At 45.3% G+C, this 19,094-nt stretch overlaps 1 protein-coding gene across 7 annotated transcripts in view; it reads left to right on the top strand.

Annotated features, from left to right (window-relative positions):
• Positions 1-19,094, top strand: part of TNS3 (tensin 3) — a 321,108-nt gene that overhangs the window by 274,032 nt on the left and 27,982 nt on the right. For all 7 annotated transcript variants that reach the window (XM_084857723.1, XM_084857721.1, XM_084857725.1 and 4 more), the window contains one exon: positions 18,791-18,962. In XM_084857723.1, coding sequence (XP_084713849.1) covers positions 18,791-18,962 — 172 coding nt within the window. The remainder of the gene's footprint in view (positions 1-18,790; positions 18,963-19,094) is intronic.

Here is a 19,094-nt window from a genome sequence, read left to right on the forward strand (position 1 = left end):
GGCTCTTTGAGCAAAAGTAAGTGGGGGTGGCGGGGGGGGGCACACACGCACACACAGCTAAATAAATCCGAACTAAAGCCACGGAGCAAGTGCTCCCCGGAGAAGCTTCGCGGCCTCTGACCTGCGCTGCCACTCTGGGAGGAGGAGAAGCGGCAGGCTGGGAGCGACACACAGGACGCTGCGCCGCGGGTGGGGACTCGCTCCCCCCTTTTGAAGTCCGGCGCCAAGGAGGGCCCGCCGCCAGGGCCGGGATTTGCGCCGCGAAGGCTGCCTAGCCGCGGGCCAGGGCAACCGAGCGAGCGGGAGCCCTCGGGGAAGGAGTTCGGCCCCGCCGCCGCCGAGCGGATGCTCGCCTCTCCTTCGCCCGCCGGCCGGCTGTGACTTGGCGCAGAAGCCAGCTTGCGGCGTGGTCGGGCCGTCAGCGCTTTCCGCGGCCGCGGGGCGGGAAGGACCGAGGCGTCGACGGCCAGCGCCACTCCGGAGCTCTTGGGCGCGCCGAGCTGCGGGCTGCCTCTGGCCGGGAGGGAGCCTCTTGCTTCTCTCCTTCGGACGGCAGCAGCCTTTGCAGGACGACGACGCCGGGGGAAGTCTCGGCCATGACGGCCTCTTTGGGTAGGAGGCGGCTTCTCTCCCTCTCTTCCATGCGCCCCTCGCTTTCTGCCGCGCCTTGGCCGGGTTTCCTGGAATCCCGTCCGGCAGGGCAGAGCAACTCGATCCGCGGGCGGGGGGGCGGCGGCGGCGGCGGCGAAGAACATCAACAAAGCCATGCAGGCAGTTTGGGCTTAAAGAAAAAGAAACGGGGGGCGGGGAGTACGTGTGCGGGAAAGAGAGACTCTTGCCGGGGCGCTGGGGGAGCTTTCCAAGCATTTAAACGCAACGGGCTGGGTGTGGAATGTGCAGGATGGCCTGGAGGGCGCGGGGAGGAAAAGATCGTCCTCTGGAATCCCTTTCCGTGGATCTCCGTCCTGGGCATGCTTACCTGGAAGGAAGCCCCTCTGAATTCCATGGGACTTGGTCTCAAGGAAGTATGAGTAGGATGTCAGCTGTAAAGAGACTGGCCTTTGGAACTTGATGGAAGTACCCCCGAACAGGCCCATTGATTTAAATGGCGTACCGCCTTCCCATCAGCAACTTCGACCCCCCAGCCAGCATGGGCAACGGTCAGGGATTCTGGGAGTTATCGGGCAAAACGTCTGGAGGGCATCAGGTTAGGGAAGGCTGAGTTCCAAAACTGGTTTACAAATAAACACACAGAAAGGGCCTGGCCCGTCCCCGCCACCCCTGCATATGCATCAACACTAATATGAAATCCTGTGCTGCCTGTTGATGCAAAACGCTCCTGAGGATTTTCAGGGGTGGCTGATAATGTTAGTGGGATGTGACTGAATTTTTAACTTGAGTGTGCCTAGGGCAGCCAGATTATCTTGAAAGTTGCAAGAGTGTTAAGGGGCTGTTGTCTTAGCTTTCTGCAACTTCAAGTTCTGATGAAAAAGAGGAGGGGAAGGAGTTGGCACAGAGGACATTGCAAGGTCCTTGAATTGAAGCGTTCTCAAAATAAGTGATGTGCATAAGAAATATTGGACAAACCTTTGGCTGCAATCCTATGCCACACCTACTTGAGAGTAGCAAATCCCATTTAAAACAGTGGGACTTAACTTCCAAGGAAACACACATTAGATCAGGATGCAAGTCACTCAGCCAAGTTGGAGTCCTGTTAGTTACCTTCAGAGAAGGGGCTAAGCAAACTGGCCGAGAACATATTTTCAACAATTAAATTTAGGTGGACTACATGGAGAACATTTTGTTGCTTACTTTCCATTGTCGTAACAAGAAAAGGAAGTTTAACATGTTGATGTAATGTTTTTGAATTACAGTTCAGACATCAAATAACACCTTTTATTTTGCATTGGAACACCTGCTATCAAGGGCATGTGCAATGGTCATCAGCAGCCAATGGGAAGAGTTAAACACATGCTTGACACTCAGATTGAAATCAGTGCAACTGAACATGCTTCACTTTGGCTAGATTGTGGAATGCTCTCCCTTTAGAGCTAAGATGGGTCCCCACTCTGAGCTTTTCGGAAAGGAGTTAAGACCTATCTCTTCAATTTGGCCATTTAAATTGTGAATAGCGGTTTTAATTTGTTTTAATGCTTTAATATAGTTTTAATTGTTTTTATGTCTTTAGGTATTGTTTTTATTTGTATCGTTGTACGCCATCTTGGTGACGTTTGGGGAAAAGCAGTATATAAATATTATAACAAATACATAAATAAAATCATGCTCAGTATCACTTGACATTTGGCAAGAAACTTGTCTAGATGCTGTTGTAAATATAATTTTGTTGTTCAGCTTTCTGATTTGTGCCATAAGAGAGTCCCCTTTTAAAAAAAACTGATGTTGGGATATTGATTGGCAGTGGGCTTGGGACAGACAGAGGGTGGTGGCTGCTAATTTAGAAGGCTTCGAAAAAGGCTTAGATAATGTATGGGGGATTTTAAAGGGCCATCAACAGCTGTTACTCAGTGTTCAGGGGCAATATCAGATTCAAGGACCAAGCAACCGGGGATAGCCATTGCCTTCATACTCTGTGCGCTTCCCAGAAGCATCTGGCTTGGAGCTCTTGAAACCACGGGGCTCAAATAGGTGATCTTTTGGTGTTATCCAGCAGGGCTGCTCTTGCATTCTTATTGCTGACAATTAGTTTGAGCACTCAGTAGTATGCTGTCTTGTGCTTGTTGATTGCTTTCTGAAATATCAGTATAAGTCAGTATGAATATGGAGAGAGGCCTTGTATTCCAAGAGGAGCACCTGGCTAATTGTTTCTGTTTGACTGTTCAATGCCTGGCTGGTGGCTTATTATTAATGATGCATCCTCGCTTGTTTTGTTATCATCTCTCATCAGATAGAAGGTATCTTTGTCCCCATTTTGAAAGCAGAGTGCTCCTGGTTTTTGTTTATAGGCTGCAAGCTGGCAGATGCATGGGAGGCACCCTTGGAATAAAAACTACTAGGGTGAATGTCGTTGTTGACATCCCAGTGTGGCCTGGTATTTGGGGGAGGTGTCCTGGCAGCCATCTGCATTCCTTGGGCAGCAGGGCCTCTCTTAAGTCAGCAGCAGAGTATTTGCATCCTTTTTTTTCAGGCAACGTGCTAGGGCTTGCATATCGGATTGCTTTAGTTTACTTTCTAGAGAGGCTGTATCCAGAAAGTAAGTAAAAGAAAAAGAATTGAAGGGTATGAATCAGCTGGAATCAGTTTGACCCCCTTCAGGTGAAGAATGTTGCATTGCTCAAATGGCTCATACTTGTACTTTGAGCTGTCATCCCCCCACTTCCCCAGCTTTGAATATAATTCAGCGCCCTCTGAAAGTGGCTCTCCCATGAACATCTGTGGTTATGGGTTGCACCTTTTCGTGTAATCAGATGTAGCTCATCATATTTGGTTATCATGGGACTGAACCTGCTTTGTAGCATGTGTCAGGTATGCATTTGCACATTGCAAGAGTGGTGGATAATAAAGGCTCATACTCAGAAAGCTCCTGAGGATGGTTTCAATCAAACATTTGCCACTCAGTAGCCACAGCATCAATCAGTGACTCAGGTGTATGAATTAGTCATCACAGATCTAACTCTGCAGAAAATAAACAATTAAAGATAAATTATGGGGAGGGGGAGTTCAGGCCAGGACCAAAAGTACTACTTTTGTTAAGTGTATAGACATCAGTAATTTTATTTGGCATTCATATACTTACACTACTTTTCTTAAGCGCAGGGTGGTTTTCATAATCAAACAATATTTACTTTTTATGCCATTTTAAAAACACAATAGTCCAGATTCAACAAACTTCATTTTTAAGAAGTCTACCACTTACCAATAAAAGCTACTTTCTGTGGGCATCGTTCATTTTATGTGCAACAGATGAGTGTTGTACGCTGCCTGGAATGCCATTAGAAAGATAGATTCTGACCTCGGTTGGGAGGTAATTCCAAAGCTGTGGAGCAATTGCAGTGACAGCCCTGCTCCTCCTCCTTGGTGACAGTTCTACTTCCTGTAATAGAACTCAGGACCTGTAGTGATCGTGGCAGCTGTAGAACCGTCTAAAATCCATTTCGTATGGTGTGTTATGACTGAGACTTGAACGTACTGTTCTGCTACCAAGCGTGATTATTCCATCACCTTCCTTTACTGCTTGTAGTGGCTGCTAGCTAAGTAATGAGTGCAGCCTATCATGTACATTGCGTACTCAGAAGTAAGTCGTAGTTTATTCAGTGGACTTGCTTTCAAGTACATCTGCATATGATCACAACTGTGCTGCCTGATCTTACACATGTTTACATGGGAATAAGCTCCTCTTGAGTTCAGCGAGGCTTGATTTCACCCATGTGTGCATATTGTTGCAGCCTGATCCCAGGCAAAGTTAGATGTACCTAAAGCCCATTCATTTCAGTGGATGTAGGTACACCTAACAGGAAAAGATTTCACTGTGTATTACACATCAGTGAGATAATAATGATGTGTGGAAAGTACCTAGTGTTTTAAAGGATTTTATCCTTACAGGTGGCCTACAAATAATTTTAAATAAATAATAGTTCAATAAATAAGTTGCTTTTTTGTTACTATGAATGCTCTTTTGTCTCAGCACTTCTTAGAAACGCCCATCTGTAGGCCCTAGAAATGTGACTTGAATTTATATGTTCCTTGTGGATGTTTGATTCAGGTGTCTAGATAAGGTCCTAGATGTGTATTTTTGGTGGCTGACTTCTGTCTTAAATAAACAGAAACATACACACGCATCCAACTAAGTTGAACATATAAACTCTCAATAGCTATTGTATTCTTCTATAAAACCCCTGCATTGGTTTTGACAAAAGTATGAGTATCTACCATGCACCTTTATTATAGAACTGTTCAATAGCTCTCCCCACAGCCCAATTTTTTTTGGCCAGATATTTACGTCTTACTCCAGTTTCTTCTAACTGCCCAAATACAACCTCTATTTTTCTTTTTCTCTTGCAAGTCTAAGAGAAAAGTAGGGAACAAATCCGCTATTGTACTGGGTGTATGGCGGTGAAGCCCCTGATTGGCCGAACTGGTAGTGATGACATGGAATGTTCATGAGGTTGTGGGTGGGCGGGCGAGCGGGCAGGGATGGATTCCAGAGACAAAATGGCAGGGAAAAGGACACATAGAACAGCCAATAGCCTGAGAAAGGAAGAAGGGGAGAGGAGAGGAGGTGATAGAGGAGGAAAAGGGGACAGGAAGACAAGGGCAAGTGCACTAAGAAGAGGCTAATGAGAAGCTCAGTTACAGCTTAAGGGGCTGTACACTACTGGTGGGGGGAGGGGGCAGGCCAAGTATACTAGAGAAGCTGGTCAAGAGACAGCTTGGTTAAAAGGAGTGGGACGAAGTGTACAGTGAGGTGAAAGGGAAGGAATTACATTAATTTTAAGTAACCAGCCAACCAATATTGTGGTTGTGTAGACTTCCAGTACCGCTTTCAGTTCTGTCCATTGGATTGTATAGCATTTCTTTGCCTGAGAAGAGTCAGGAGAGACACCGAATTTCCAAAATTTTAAACCTATGCAATGAAAGGAAGCTTTTAACGGCCTCAGTGCCTCGTCTTCCCCCTTCCCACTCTCGCCAACCTCCCAAATCCCATTTATTTATTTATTTATTTATTTATTTATTTCTATTGCAGAGTTTTATCCTAACAATGAGGAAAATAACATTTTTAAGAGTTCAATCCTATACATGTTTAGACAAAGTCCTACAATTCCCAGCATTCCCCAGCCAGCCATCTTGTAGGACTTTTTTTTCTGTCTAAACGTGGATAGGATTGCACTCTACGTCAAGGACGTGATTGTTTCGAAGTACCGCAACGAAATGAAGATTCTCCCTCTGTTTCCTTTGTACTACTCCTGCCCAGCACATGGAGGATTCTAATCAGAACTGGAAATCTTGTTAGGGTTGTTGTTGTTTTTTTTTTTTTGTATATCTCTTTGCCAGAATGAGCCTGTCATGTCTTTTTCTCTATGGTATAAAGGGGGAAGTAGCTGAAATTGCCATCAGGAGGTAGCATGATGTAGAAGCGATTGGCTTCATTGTAAGTATTGGTCAGGCTTGCAGTCATGAGGAATATGTGTGAGTGTGCTCTTAAAACCGCAAGCTGTGGGGGCCTTTGCTTTGTGCTGGGAGTGGGGCAGAGACAGGAGCTAATATTTCTTGCATTAAAATGTGTAAGTAGTGAGCCTGTGAGAAAACCAGGCTTCTTTTTAGTTAAAACATGGTATGAAGAGTGGAAAAAGAACCCAAGCTCTAAGCACCCTCCAGGAAATTTGTCAGTTTCCTGGTGATTTTAATTAAAGGGTTCCCTGCGAACAGCTCCCCGACATGGTGCCTGTGGGGGTCCCCAACATTTTGAGGAGCCATTCACACGTGCCCACGGGCGTCATGTTGGGGACCAGTCCACATATGTCTGTGGGTGCCATGCTGGAGATCAATATGCTGGTGCCCACGGGTGCCATGTTGGGGATCCATTCTCAGATGTCTGTGGGTGCCATGTTGGGGACTGGGGAAATGTCATTTATCGTGCAGATGAAGCTACCTGTAAGAGAAGACATGGGACATATCAGTTATCATGCAGAAGAGGCTAGCTGTAAGAGAAGACTAGAGTGTTCAGTTTCCATGCTGATGAGGCTAGCTTCAAGAGAAAAAAAGAGAGAGGAAACAGGGAACTATAAGATCGCCTGTTCAAGCAGAGTCCCAAGGTTTGTTTGAGGGAACTTGTTGAATGTGAAAGTGTGCATGAAGCTTTTTCTGAAAAATGAAATGACATTTAAAAGATGGACAGGTTTATGTTTAATCAGAAAAAAGTGGCTAATATAGCATAATAGCAGTCATATTTGTATAAATCCATGCAATTGATAACATAGCAGCTAAAGTGTGAGTTAGGAAATCTATGGTTCAGATCTCAGCCATGAAATTACTAATACTCTGGTTTCTCTTCAGATCATGTAAATCTTTTGCCATGAATTTACTATATGGCAAGCCATATTAACCAGGGGTGGGCAACTTGTGGACCTCCAAATGTTTTGACCTACAATTCCCATCAGTATAGTCAATATAACCAATGATGAGGGATCATGGAAGTTGTAGGCCAAAGCATCTGGAGGGCCACAACTTGGCCACCCTGTCTTAGACTTGCCCCCTCCCATTATCTGTAACCTACCTTGCAGTAATTACTGAGATAATGGCCCAGTTCATCTGATGCAGTTAATAAGCCAGGCTATGCATGAGGTTCATGCACCTCCATACAGCCCGTTTGCTGCCACTTCACTCCTTTCACACAAGCAGCAAAACAAACCAGGTACCCGCAGTTAACCATAGCTTCCCATTATGTCCCAACTGCAAAGCTATGGTTAATAGCTTCCACACAAGCCAGGATATGAAGCCATGATTTAAAGTTGGTGTCTGAATCCTGGCTTGTTTGGAAGCCATTAGTTATAGCTTCCCAGTTTGGATATAACAGGGATCTATAGTTAACTCATCTTGGCTTGTTCACTTTGTGGAATGAAGGGGCTGCATGCTGGAGCACAAAGCTCATCCATAAACCAGGATTTGATCATCCAAAGGCAGCCAATAATGTACGTGAAATTTTGTTGGCACTAAAGGGGTGGTTGTAGTAACACAGATTGGGTTTGGACTTTTTTACCTAGATGTTATCCAAGCTGTTGTGATATTTACTATTTAAGCAGCAGATGTAGTTCAAGCTTTCTAAATCAACAACTTCCTCCTGTTTAACTGATCCCTAATGAAAATAGGCAGTGTTGGCAGATAATCCCCCTGCCATGTTTATCTGGGATGCAATTTACCATCCCAGCTTTTTTCCCATTCTGCCAGATGACCCACAAGCATGTAATCCTTTTGGGGCCTCCCATTAATTGCTGCTGTACCAGTTGGTTGAACTATTGTAGCTTCTTTGTGGGCACCAAGCTCCATGATCTCAATGGCGTTCAGTTGAAGAATTTATGCACATCCTGTGGAGGTGCTCCATTTATTGAACTGGGCATGCAGTTAGCTCTGTTTTCTAGTTTCTTTTTATATATAACCCAGAAGCTGGTAGTTAAAAATTCAGAAGGAAGCGGTGTGATTGTAATGCTAATTTGTTTTTTCAATGCAGGGGATTGGGAAGAGGTATTGTTCTCTTCCTGTAGCCTCCTGAGCACAGGATTAAAAAACCGCAGGAGAGGGGTGATTGGGAAAGTACTTTTAAAAATCTGTGATTGTCATGGCACAGTGTTGCATATGCCATTTCAAAGATGTTTAAGGTTTGGTTGTTAACATGTAAAGCCCTAAACAACTTGGGAACCAGGTTACCATAGGGATTGCCTCATCACCTATGTCCCTGTCAGAGGTCTTCGCGATCCTTGGAAGGAGCATTTCTGAGGGCGCCGCATGCTCCTGAGGTTCGCCACAGGAGTACTTGTAGTAGAGCATTCAGTGTTGCAGCACATGCCCTCTGGAATGTGCTCCCCACTGATGTCAGACAGGCATCTACAGTTTTGATCTTTACGTGCCTGCTTAAAATCTACCTCTTCATTCAGGCTTTCCCTGAGGTGTGACCCAGCCAGGAGTTATAGTTTTACTGTTGAGCACTAGGGATGTAGGGATTTTGTTAAATCCATTCTGTCTGTATTTCACAGACTGTCAGGTGCCTTCTGTTCCATTATTTTTATTTATTTATCTATTTATTTATTATATTTCTATATCCCCCAATAGCCAAAGCTGTCTGAGCAGTTCACAAAATTATCCCCACATTGATGGAATCATATATACATAGTTAGGGATGTACGAGAATTTCATTCCTGTGTGCAAATGTGCATTAGCACTAATGCACATTTACACAAATTCTCCCTAAAGGTAAAAAAAATGGCCCACAAGTCCGTGCAACTCAGAAAAAGCCAGTCCGATGCAGAAGCCACAGGTAGGATTCATATAAATCCAAACTCACTTGAATCTGTTGCAGATTTCTCCAACATCTCTATTGAGCACTGATTATTTTATTGTATTTTATTGTTAATATTATCGATGATGGTGAAAACCACTTTGATAATTTTATTGGAAAGCGGTATACAAATTTGTGCATTTAATACATTAGAGGTTGATTTGCTGTAGGAATCATGGTGCCAAGAGAGAGCTTCCTTCCTGACTGTGAAAGGAAATGTGATCAGGGGGCCATGCTAGAAATATGGGTCAGAGAACGGCCTGAAGGCTCATGATGCAGTTAATCTTCTGAAATGGGCCTGACTCTGTAAGGTTGGGGGCTACCTGAATCTGGACAGGAGGCTACCTGTGAGCCATATGTAAGCCACTCCCAGCTCCTCAGAGGAGAAATGTATATAACTGTAACAGAGTGATGTTCCAGCACTGGTTTAGAATGATTTCAGAATGTTTTTAGACCAACACCCTTCTATCTCTGCCCCATTTCAAGATCAGCACTTGTCCAAAGCCAACAAGATTTGGGGATGAAACAGGTAGTGACTGAATTCTGCCTAGGCTTCCGTTCAAAAAAACAGGTGTTGGTCTTGGTGCCATATGGGCATAGGGTGGGCAAAAAGTAGACCTTGGGATATTTTGGACTTCAGTTCCCAGCACTCCTGACGGTTGGCCATGCTGGCAGAGGCTTCTGGAAGGTGAAGTCCAACACATCTGGAGATCTACTTTCTGCCCACCCCTGCCATACATGACATACAGGTCAGCTGGGTGGAAGTGGGTGAACGAGCCCTTCTTGACATGCAAAGCCTGCTGGTCACACCTTTCCTTTGGCTGAAGCCCGAAGCTACATGTTCGGCAGCCTCAACAGCATATGGGTCAAGGGGAGATTGGATGGAAAAGGTGCCTGTGATCTGAAGAAGGAGTCACTGCTTGGGAGTCGCATGTGCTAGCTGGGTTTTATTAATGAGTTGGATGAGGAGGTGGAGGGAATGCTGATCAAATTTGCCGATGACATAAAATTGGGTGGGATAGCTAATACTCTGGAAGACAGAAACAAAATTCAAAGTGATCTTGATAGACTGGAGCACTGGGCAGAAAATAACAGCATGAAATTTAATAGGGATAAATGCCAAGTTCTGCACCTAGGAAAAAGAAACCGAATGCACAGTTACAAGATGGGGGATACGTGGCTCAACAACACTACAAGCGAGAAGGATCTTGGAATTGTTGTAGATCACAAACTGAATATGAAGCAACAATGTGATGTGGCTGCAAAAAAGGCAAATGCCATTTTGGGCTGCATTAATAGAAGCATAGCTTCCAAATCCCGGGAAGTACTAGTTCCCCTCTACTCAGCACTGGTTAGGCCTCATCTGGAGTACCGTGTCCAGTTCTGGGCACTACGCTTTAAGAAGGATGCAGACAAGCTGGAGAGGGTTCACAGGAGGGCAACAAAGATGATCAGGGGACTGGAAACAAAGCCCTATGAAGAGAGACTGGAAGAACTGGGCATGTTTAGCCTTGAGAAGAGAAGACTGAGGGGAGATATGGTAGCACTCTTCAAGTACTTGAAAGGTTGTCACAGAGAGGAAGGCCAGGATCTCTTCTCGATCATCCCATAATGCAGGACCCGGAATAATGGGCTCAAGTTAGAGGAAACCAGATTCCAGCTGAACATCAGGAAAAACCTCCTGACTGTTAGAGCAATACGACAATGGAACCAATGACCTAGGGAGGTGGTGGGCTCTCCCACACTGGAGGCATTCAAGATGACGCTGGACAGCCATCTGTCAAGGATGCTCTGACTTGGATTCCTGCACTGAGCAGGGGGTTGGACTCGTTGGTCTTGTAGGCCCCTTCGAACCCTACTATTCTATGATTCTATGGTTGAAGTGCTCACAAAGCTGTCTAATGCTCATTAATCATAAACACTCTGTCTCTCTGTGTGTATATATTTGAGATATTTCTTATGCTGCCCTTCAGTGAAAACCTTTGGCATACAGAAGAATCAATAAATTAACAAAAACATATAAAATGAATAAAAATACAACAGGTAAAACGACAGAAATGGTGATTAAAAACAAACCATTAAAAATCCTGTTTTTTTTGTTGCAGTTAATGCTTTGCATAGCCATTTCCCAGTAAAAGAGAGATCAGGGCAAGGCAGTCTTAAAGAAACCAAACTATATATTAAGTGAGGAACCAGTTCAGATAGTTCCATCTGGCCAAGCACTTTAAGTATAAACTACCTAAAACCATGGCTTGTGTGGGGTAAGAACTGAAGCCAGACCTTACAGATGGTATAAATGCATGTCACTGTTTTGAAATTGAGTTATGCAGTTCTGTCTCATGACACTGTGTCTGTCTTGCGCTGTAGCCCAATCTGCTGTCTAGCACCGTATTGTCTGGAGAGGGGGAAAGAGGGAGGATAAAATGGGAAAATGGTACATTGCAGAAGAACTTGATAATGGGCTCAGTATCTCTTGTCCCTGTGAATGGGAAGGCATGTCTTGTCTCTTGTTAAAAATAGCAGGCTTTTTTCCCTTCAGTTTTTTTAGCTGTCCTTGGCTTATTCCCATTCATGTGGGAGTCCTTAATTGTGGTATCCTTGAAATTTGTATGGGTTACTTAGGAACTGTTTCGGGTTTGCAGAGCACCGGTCCTTGCCAATTCCGTTTTTAGCACAGTCGCTGCTCTTATAAGAATTCTGTTCTCTGAGGTGAAACACTTTTCTCCATTAATCAAGAGCTTTTGGCAGCAGCCCTACACCGTATAGCACAAGCTATGGAGAGAAAACTGATTGGCCTGACATCCTAAATCAAGCTGCCACTCCATGGCTGCTAAAAGGAGATGTGAGGAGAAACCAATTCTAAGCACAGCAGAATTGATGAGAGTTCCTGCCTTTACCTCGTTTGAATTAAATCAGTTCCACCAGTCTTCTTTACTGATACCTTCTTCATCTTCATATTTTAAGTAATCTACTATGAGATCTGCCTTAACAAGAGACACTCCTGCTTTTTCTTTTCTTCTTTTTTAAAATAATTTTAAACTTCCAAATACACAGAATCACAACAGAAAGCCCTTATGTTTCATTTTTATAATGGGTGCATTATAACTTGCCTGTGCATAAAGAGTATCACTGCAGCAATTGCAGAATATTGAAGTACCCTTTACATGAGCCTTCCCCAACCAGGAGTGCAACTCCCGTCATTCCCGACCAGCATGGCCAATGCCACATCTGGAGGGCACCAGGTTGTGGAAGGCTGCTTTACAGAAACAACCAGCAGCACGGAAGCGGTGTGATCCAGGGTTGCCTGTGTGCAGAACATCACCATCTGGGCAGGGCTGATTGCCTCAGTCTTTCGTACAGAACTGGTGCACTGTTCTTCACATGGCCGCATTGTTTACATAGGTGCTCCTGCACTGAGGGATTGCACTCCGTAGAAGCAACACCCACACCATGGGGAGTGCATGTGAAAGGCTCCTAAGAGAGCGCTTCTTCCGGAAGGAACAGATGCTCCCTTGATTGTTGACAGAGCATGGGAATCCAGAGAAATCTCTGTCCCATACAGATGTTGGAGCTCTTGATTACAAAAGGCTTGACAGCTGTGCCCCAGAATGGCTACTAAATCAGACAATGGACAACACAGTCCAGATACTCAGTGGGCGTGTTCCTAATTGAATTGCAAACAAAGCAGCTTTCATGAGAAGTGCCTCACTTGCTGTCCTGATTGCCTGGGCACTGGGATAGGTGGACAAAGGGGTTTTTTTTGCCTTTGGGCTTTGCGGATTTCAAAGTCTGATTATTGCTTTTTCTCACTTTAGCTTGTGATTTTCACAATGACTGAACTGCCGGAGCAGCCATGCCCACCTGTCTAAATACTTCCTTTTCTCTACTAGGTTAAAATGTTCAAATATAATAGACCCTATAGTGCTCGTGTGTTACCTTGCTAGAGCATTTTATCTTCAGCTGCATAAGCTGATTCTGGATTTTGTTTCTAGCTGCCATGAGATTATGGCTGAATGTTAGGAACTGGCTTTTAGAGTTAAAGGGAGCACGTAACCTGCATTTTTGAAGAACGCTGCATGACATAAATATGGTTCTCAAGTGGTCTTCTATATGCTGCTGAAGTTTGAAGTTTCCAGCTGTCAGGGTGCACCTTCTGACCTGGGCCCCCTGAGGAACTCCTTAAGGATCTCTTGCCTCCTTAAGAGTCTCACCCTCCTCCTTTTAAACTTCCCCTTCTCAGTAATGTGGGGTGACTGACACTCTAAACACAGGATTTAACCACAGCAGTTTACTGATAAAGCAAGCAATCACAACTATAGGTGTTTACACAATAGAGCTGAGTGATACAAAAGACTTTAAAAGAAAATAAAAGTTGCAAAATGCAAGTTCCTTCACACTAGCTGTACTTAGACTGCTCTAGGCTTTTTCTTCCTGCTCCCTCTTCAGGCTCTGGTCTTCTGACTCTACTCTCACTTCAGGCTCTGGCTGTCTCTGCTCTTACTGACTCTCTCATTCTCTTTATATACCCTCCTCTTTCATAACCGAAAGTACTGTTTCAAACCTGAAGAAATGAGACTTAAGTGGAGAAATGAAACTACTCCTCTCAGGGTTTCCGCCTCCCAATAGCAAACTTCAGGCCTCTAAACCTGACCTTTTTTCTTTTGCCACCGTAGGCCTCAAACCTTCATAACCAGCTCAGAGTACGAACTCTAGCACAGCCTTCCCCAACTTGGTGCCCTCCAAGATGTGTTGGACTGTGGCTCCCAGTATTCCCAGCCAGCATGGGAATGATGGGAGTTGCACTTCAACACATCTGGAGGGCACCAGGTTGGGGAAGGCTGCTCTGGGAGCTTGTAATGCTCACCTACTGTACAAGGATGAGTGTTATGACTCCTTGAGTTCTTCTCCAGATCAGATTTTAATCCATCAGAGAAGAACTCAGTCCCTTCCCTACACTACCGTTCAGCCTCCAAACCCATTCCCTCCCACCCGCTTACGTGGTAGCTGATCCTCTGGCAGTGCGTGGAAGGAAGGAAGGTCTCTCCTCCCCCATTCCCAGTGCCAAAGCAGTGTCCCAGGCACCCTTGGAAATGTAGTTTTCCCAGCCAGTAGATGTCCTGGGAATACTATTTTACCTATTTGTAGCCCACTTTTCCTCCAGGAGCTCAGGGTAGCATATATTTTGTCCTCACAACAACCCTGTGGGGTAGGCTGGGCCCAAGGCCATCTAGTAAGCTTCATGGCTGAGTGGGGATTTGAACCTCGGTCTCCCCAGTGTTAGTTAGATACTCCAGTCACAATATCCACACTGGCTCACATTCCTTTCTTCTTCTTGCCACTGCCAACTGAGCAGTAGTGACTAGGTAAGTGGGTAGGAAGGAAGTGGCTTGGAGGGTCCTAGTGGCTGGAGATCAGACTTCATCATGCCCTGTGTGTGTGTGTTTCGGGGGTGTGTGCGATAGACATAGACTTGACTTGTAATTTGGCTCAAAATAAGCTGAGCAATTCCCTGGGGGTGGGGGTGAAATAGCTTGGCTTGCTGAGCCCAAGTTGAATATGGGTTTCTTGGGTTGAGGGTCTCTGCATCCCTATTCTCATCCAGACCAGACCAGTTTATCTTCAGCTGTCAAACTGTGTCATGTGGCCTTGACCGTTCTATGAGAACAGGAGCAGTGGTTTAAGGCTGATGTCCATTAAATAGAAGATTTTTGGCAACCCTGCAGAGTTAAAACATCTAAACCCCTTAAATGTGTGTTTCTAAAGGAATTGGTGAATGTGTTCTTTTTAACAGTCATTGCTCATTACCACTTTTATTATTGAGAACTCTCCATTCAGTCTCCTGCTCTGTAAGTGAGGGAAAGTTTGAACAAAGTTTACTGTTGCATTCAGGCTTTGTTTACACATACTGTTCCAGACCATGGACCATACTGACACCTCTTAATGTGTGAATGCCAGAATGGATGCAGATGGCTACCACCTGTACATAACTCTGGGCTGCATTTTGTGACTCAGCAATTCTGTATGCGATGTGTGATAGTGGCGCGCTTATGTATTCCTCCCTGCATACAAAGTGTGGTGGACGATGTGAGAGCTGTCTTTGTAAATTAGGAACTGGTGGCTGCCAGCTGGCTCCTGGGCTGGTGCTGGAGGCAGTGCTGGAGGCAGTGCTGGCATTTCTTCTGAAACTACAGTTGTGGCAGTGCCTCAGCCCTTAGCTCCTCTACTTGTTATCAGCATTTGTGGATAGGGACAGGGGGAGGAGCGGCCATTCGACTCAGTGCTTGGTGTGGAACCCTAACCAGTCTTTTGGGGCGGCTAAGAGTGCTGTGTCCGACATTATCTGAGCTATGTTAAGAATCTAAAGAGTGCCTGAGTCAGAGCATTGTTTGCAGGTTTTGTTGCCTCGGGCTTTTCTCTGAAGTACATTGATTTGTCTTGTTTCATACTGAAGAAGTGTCATGACTTTAGCTTCAAACCTTATTTTGTGCCCTAATTCAGTTTTGAAAATGCACGCATGGAAACAGCTAGAAAACAGAGATGGGGAATGGTTAGAGCAGTGTGCTGTTTCGGATTTGGAGAGGACACACTGAAGATTCAAAGTGGCATACTGCAAGAACATTAGTTGTGGTTATTTTTTATGTCCTGTTATATTTATCCAAAGTTTGGGAAACAATCGTTTACAGTGGCTAGTTCTGATGATCCTGCAAACTATGGTTTGGGGGATCACAAACAAGCAACAGCAAGCCTCAGGATCCCCCTTCCCTATGCATGAGGGAAGTATATCAGAACAAAATAGGATATCCTGCAGTGCAGGCCTCCCTGTCATCTTCCAAGGGCTTTGCAAAGCTGTATCTGTCCTGCTCTGGCTGGGTCAGCCTCTTGTGTTAGGCAGATAAAGGGGCAGATCCAACAGGCAAGTCAATTAGGCAGGCAAATAGTCAACCACAGAGGTATCAGTCCAGTATAGCATCAGTAGTCAGGATGCAGTAGTCAAAGCACAGTATGACCCAGCAAGTAGGTGATTTCCAGAAAAAAGGTCTGAGGCACAGCTGATGTCTAAGCACAGGAGAATAGACAAAACAGGAACACAGTCCAAAAGGCAGAATCAAGCAGGAGTCCAGAGATCAGTAGAACAGAGGTTTAGTCGCAAGGTCAGGGTTGGAGGACACTGGAACACAAAGGAAGACTTTGTCTCCAGCAGCTAGTAAGCACTGACTGAAAGCGTATATAGCCAGAGCTTCCAGAGCCTCACCCAGGGCTCAGCTGCAGTTCATTACCAGTCCTCCGGCAACAGTCCTATTCATGAGGAGGGTCTTGCTCCTGAGAAGTTCTTTCCTCTTGAGGAGGCTTCCTTTGTAACCAAGCACTCCTTCTCAGAGGAACCCTGCTGGCCTGCCTCTTGAGACGACGGCACACTCGGCGGCTAGGTAGTTGCCCAGCCGCAGAGGCAGAGCTCCCCTCCTCCTGCAGGGATGGACCCACAGTCATCATCCCCAAGGGCCCAGGCTCCCCTGGGTCTCCTGGTGTGCATGGTTCCTTGAAGGAGCCAGAGCTTCTCTGAATTCCTCCAGCAGGGACATAATAGTATCTCTGTCACTAGCTTCAGCCAGGAGTGTGCAGCTTCTTACAAAATGAGAGCGTCAAACTGGAAATGCATCATCCCAACAGTCCTAGGGGCAGTCCCAGGTGCTATCCAAAACCGTCACATCTGGCAAAGTCTAATTTGAATCTCTGCTGCCTCCTCCCATATTTCATCTTAAGACTCTGACCGGTACAGGCTTCATAACTTTGACATTGTCAGCTTTTCTCCCCCACTCCTCCAACCCCCATCTGCTTTTATAACATCTTGCCTGATGAAGATCTGAAAATCTCAGAAGCTTACGCATTTTTGTGACCTCGAGCTGGCCTAGTAAAGGTATTACCCTAATATGGATCAAGCTATTTTGCTGTCCCTTGCTGGACAAGGCTTTAGATTGTGTAATAGGATGCATTATTAATCAGTTTGACATTGTGGGATAGTCCCATGGGCTCTGTGTCTGTGGGTGGATGGATATATGGATTTTGCCCTCAGATTTCTGTGAATAGGACTATCACTGTGGGTTTGACTTAAGGCAATACCTGGCCAGAGTCTTGGACTTTACAGAGGAGGGTAATACTCAGGTGAGGTTTCTCAGTGGGAGCTAATAGTTAGAAATTTGCTTCTTTACACAGGGCCACTCTGGGGTGTTCTGAATAAGAGAAGAAGAAAATCAGAGAAGAGGGAGGAGGACATACTTTCCTCAAGCTGAGGATGATGTAATCTAAGTCTATGGCCTGGTTCGCACAATCATGGAGGAGAAATAAACCATGGTGGCTTATTCATTCATAATCTCTCTCTCTCTCTCTCTCTCTCTCTCTCTCTCTCTCTCACACACACACACACACACACACACCCCCACACACACCCCCACACAGCCCTCTATCTCCGTGTGGGCATGCTGGTCAATTGCTGGGGCGGTTAGCATAATTACCCTCGGCAGCGTAGCTTCTCATGTTGTGTGAACCCAGCCAGGGTGGCTTGATGCCATGGGTAACAAGCCACCCAGAACCCTGCCCAGGGGGTGGGGTCTGTAGGCTTACAGCATCAAGGGATCTAGGGGTGTCTCTGTCTGGAGATAAGACTTGGGACAGTGGACTTGGCTGTCTGTTGGACTGTTTAAGCTGTGCCTTCCTTCAGTGCTCAGCCGGTATATTTGTAAATAAACCCAAACATTACAAAACACTATAATTGTCCAGTGATTTCTTTCCAAGGGAAACCAAACTTGGATAAGGTTTGCACCCCTGGAACTTCCCACCATTCGGGAAAGTTGGACAGAGAATAGTATGTATGTATGTATAACATTCTCTCTCATCAGTTGATAATATCACTTTGTGACACTCACTTGATCAACTGGCTTCATTGGAAACCATTGCATCTGAAGTCTGGTGAAAGATCTGTCACTAATCTCCCCCCCCCCCCTTGGTTAAGTATAACTATCAGTACAGCGCTGCATCTATTATTCAAAATTTTGTTTTCTTTTCAAGCTGCCATATATTGTTTATTTCCTATCTGGGATAGCAGGATTGCGAGGCAGAGAAACACTACCCTTGCGCAGCTGTTCGTTTTGTGTAGAAGTGAGCATGTGGAGGGGGAGATCGAGGGTCGTGCCTGCTGGCCCTGTGCCACTTGTACAGCCATACACCTACCACATATGGTGCAGATTTCATATGTGAGCATGTGCATATAGGCTTCTGTACAAATGGTACTATGAATGTGTCGACGTGAGGGTGGGCATACAGCAGGGATGGGCAACTTCCAGGGGTCCATGGGGCCATTTTTGCCCTACAGGCCCCCGCCATGGGCCGCAGTCTGCAGGGCGCCCCCCCTCAGTGGTTTAATTTAGCTTGTTTCCAAGCTAAATTTAACCCTTTGATTGACAAAAGGGGCCAAATTGTTTGGGTGCTTGATAGCTGCTACAGATGCCATATATATATATATATATATATATATATATATATATACACATACATACACACACACACACACACACACAGATATATACACACACACAAATAAATAAATAAATTCAGGGGGACAGAAGGGGGCCACAGAGTTACATGTTACCCACCCCTGGCATACAGGCATGAGTCTAATTCCCTTCCTCCTTTGCAGGACATTAATTTCTGCTAATATAGGTAATTGCTCTGATTGCAATTCCACATTTAAGGATCCTTAATAGAAACTTCCTTGTTTCATTTCTGCAGAACCTCGAGGTTACATGGAAGGCCTCAACCACTCCATCATGATGTCCGACAGTCCCACGGGCCCAAATCCAGCTTTGTTGCGGACTGATGTGCAGACAAGTCCTTCCTGTCAGCGGCCTTTTGCAGCTACATGCACATTTGGCAATAATAGCTCTGTCCTGAGAGGAGAGAGGTAAGAAAACTGTAGTCTGCTCTACTTATTTTTATTTCCCAGCCATCTCATTTGGGTGGAGAGGAAATCGATAAGCTGCTCTGGAGTGTTCTTCCAGGAATAATTCTTTAAACAAGTTTGTGACCCTGCCTT

The sequence above is a fragment of the Heloderma suspectum genome, chromosome 5, assembly GCF_057233095.1.
Source record: "Heloderma suspectum isolate Gila_16-S chromosome 5, 16-S_ref, whole genome shotgun sequence".
Classification (NCBI taxonomy): Eukaryota; Metazoa; Chordata; class Lepidosauria; order Squamata; family Helodermatidae; genus Heloderma; species Heloderma suspectum.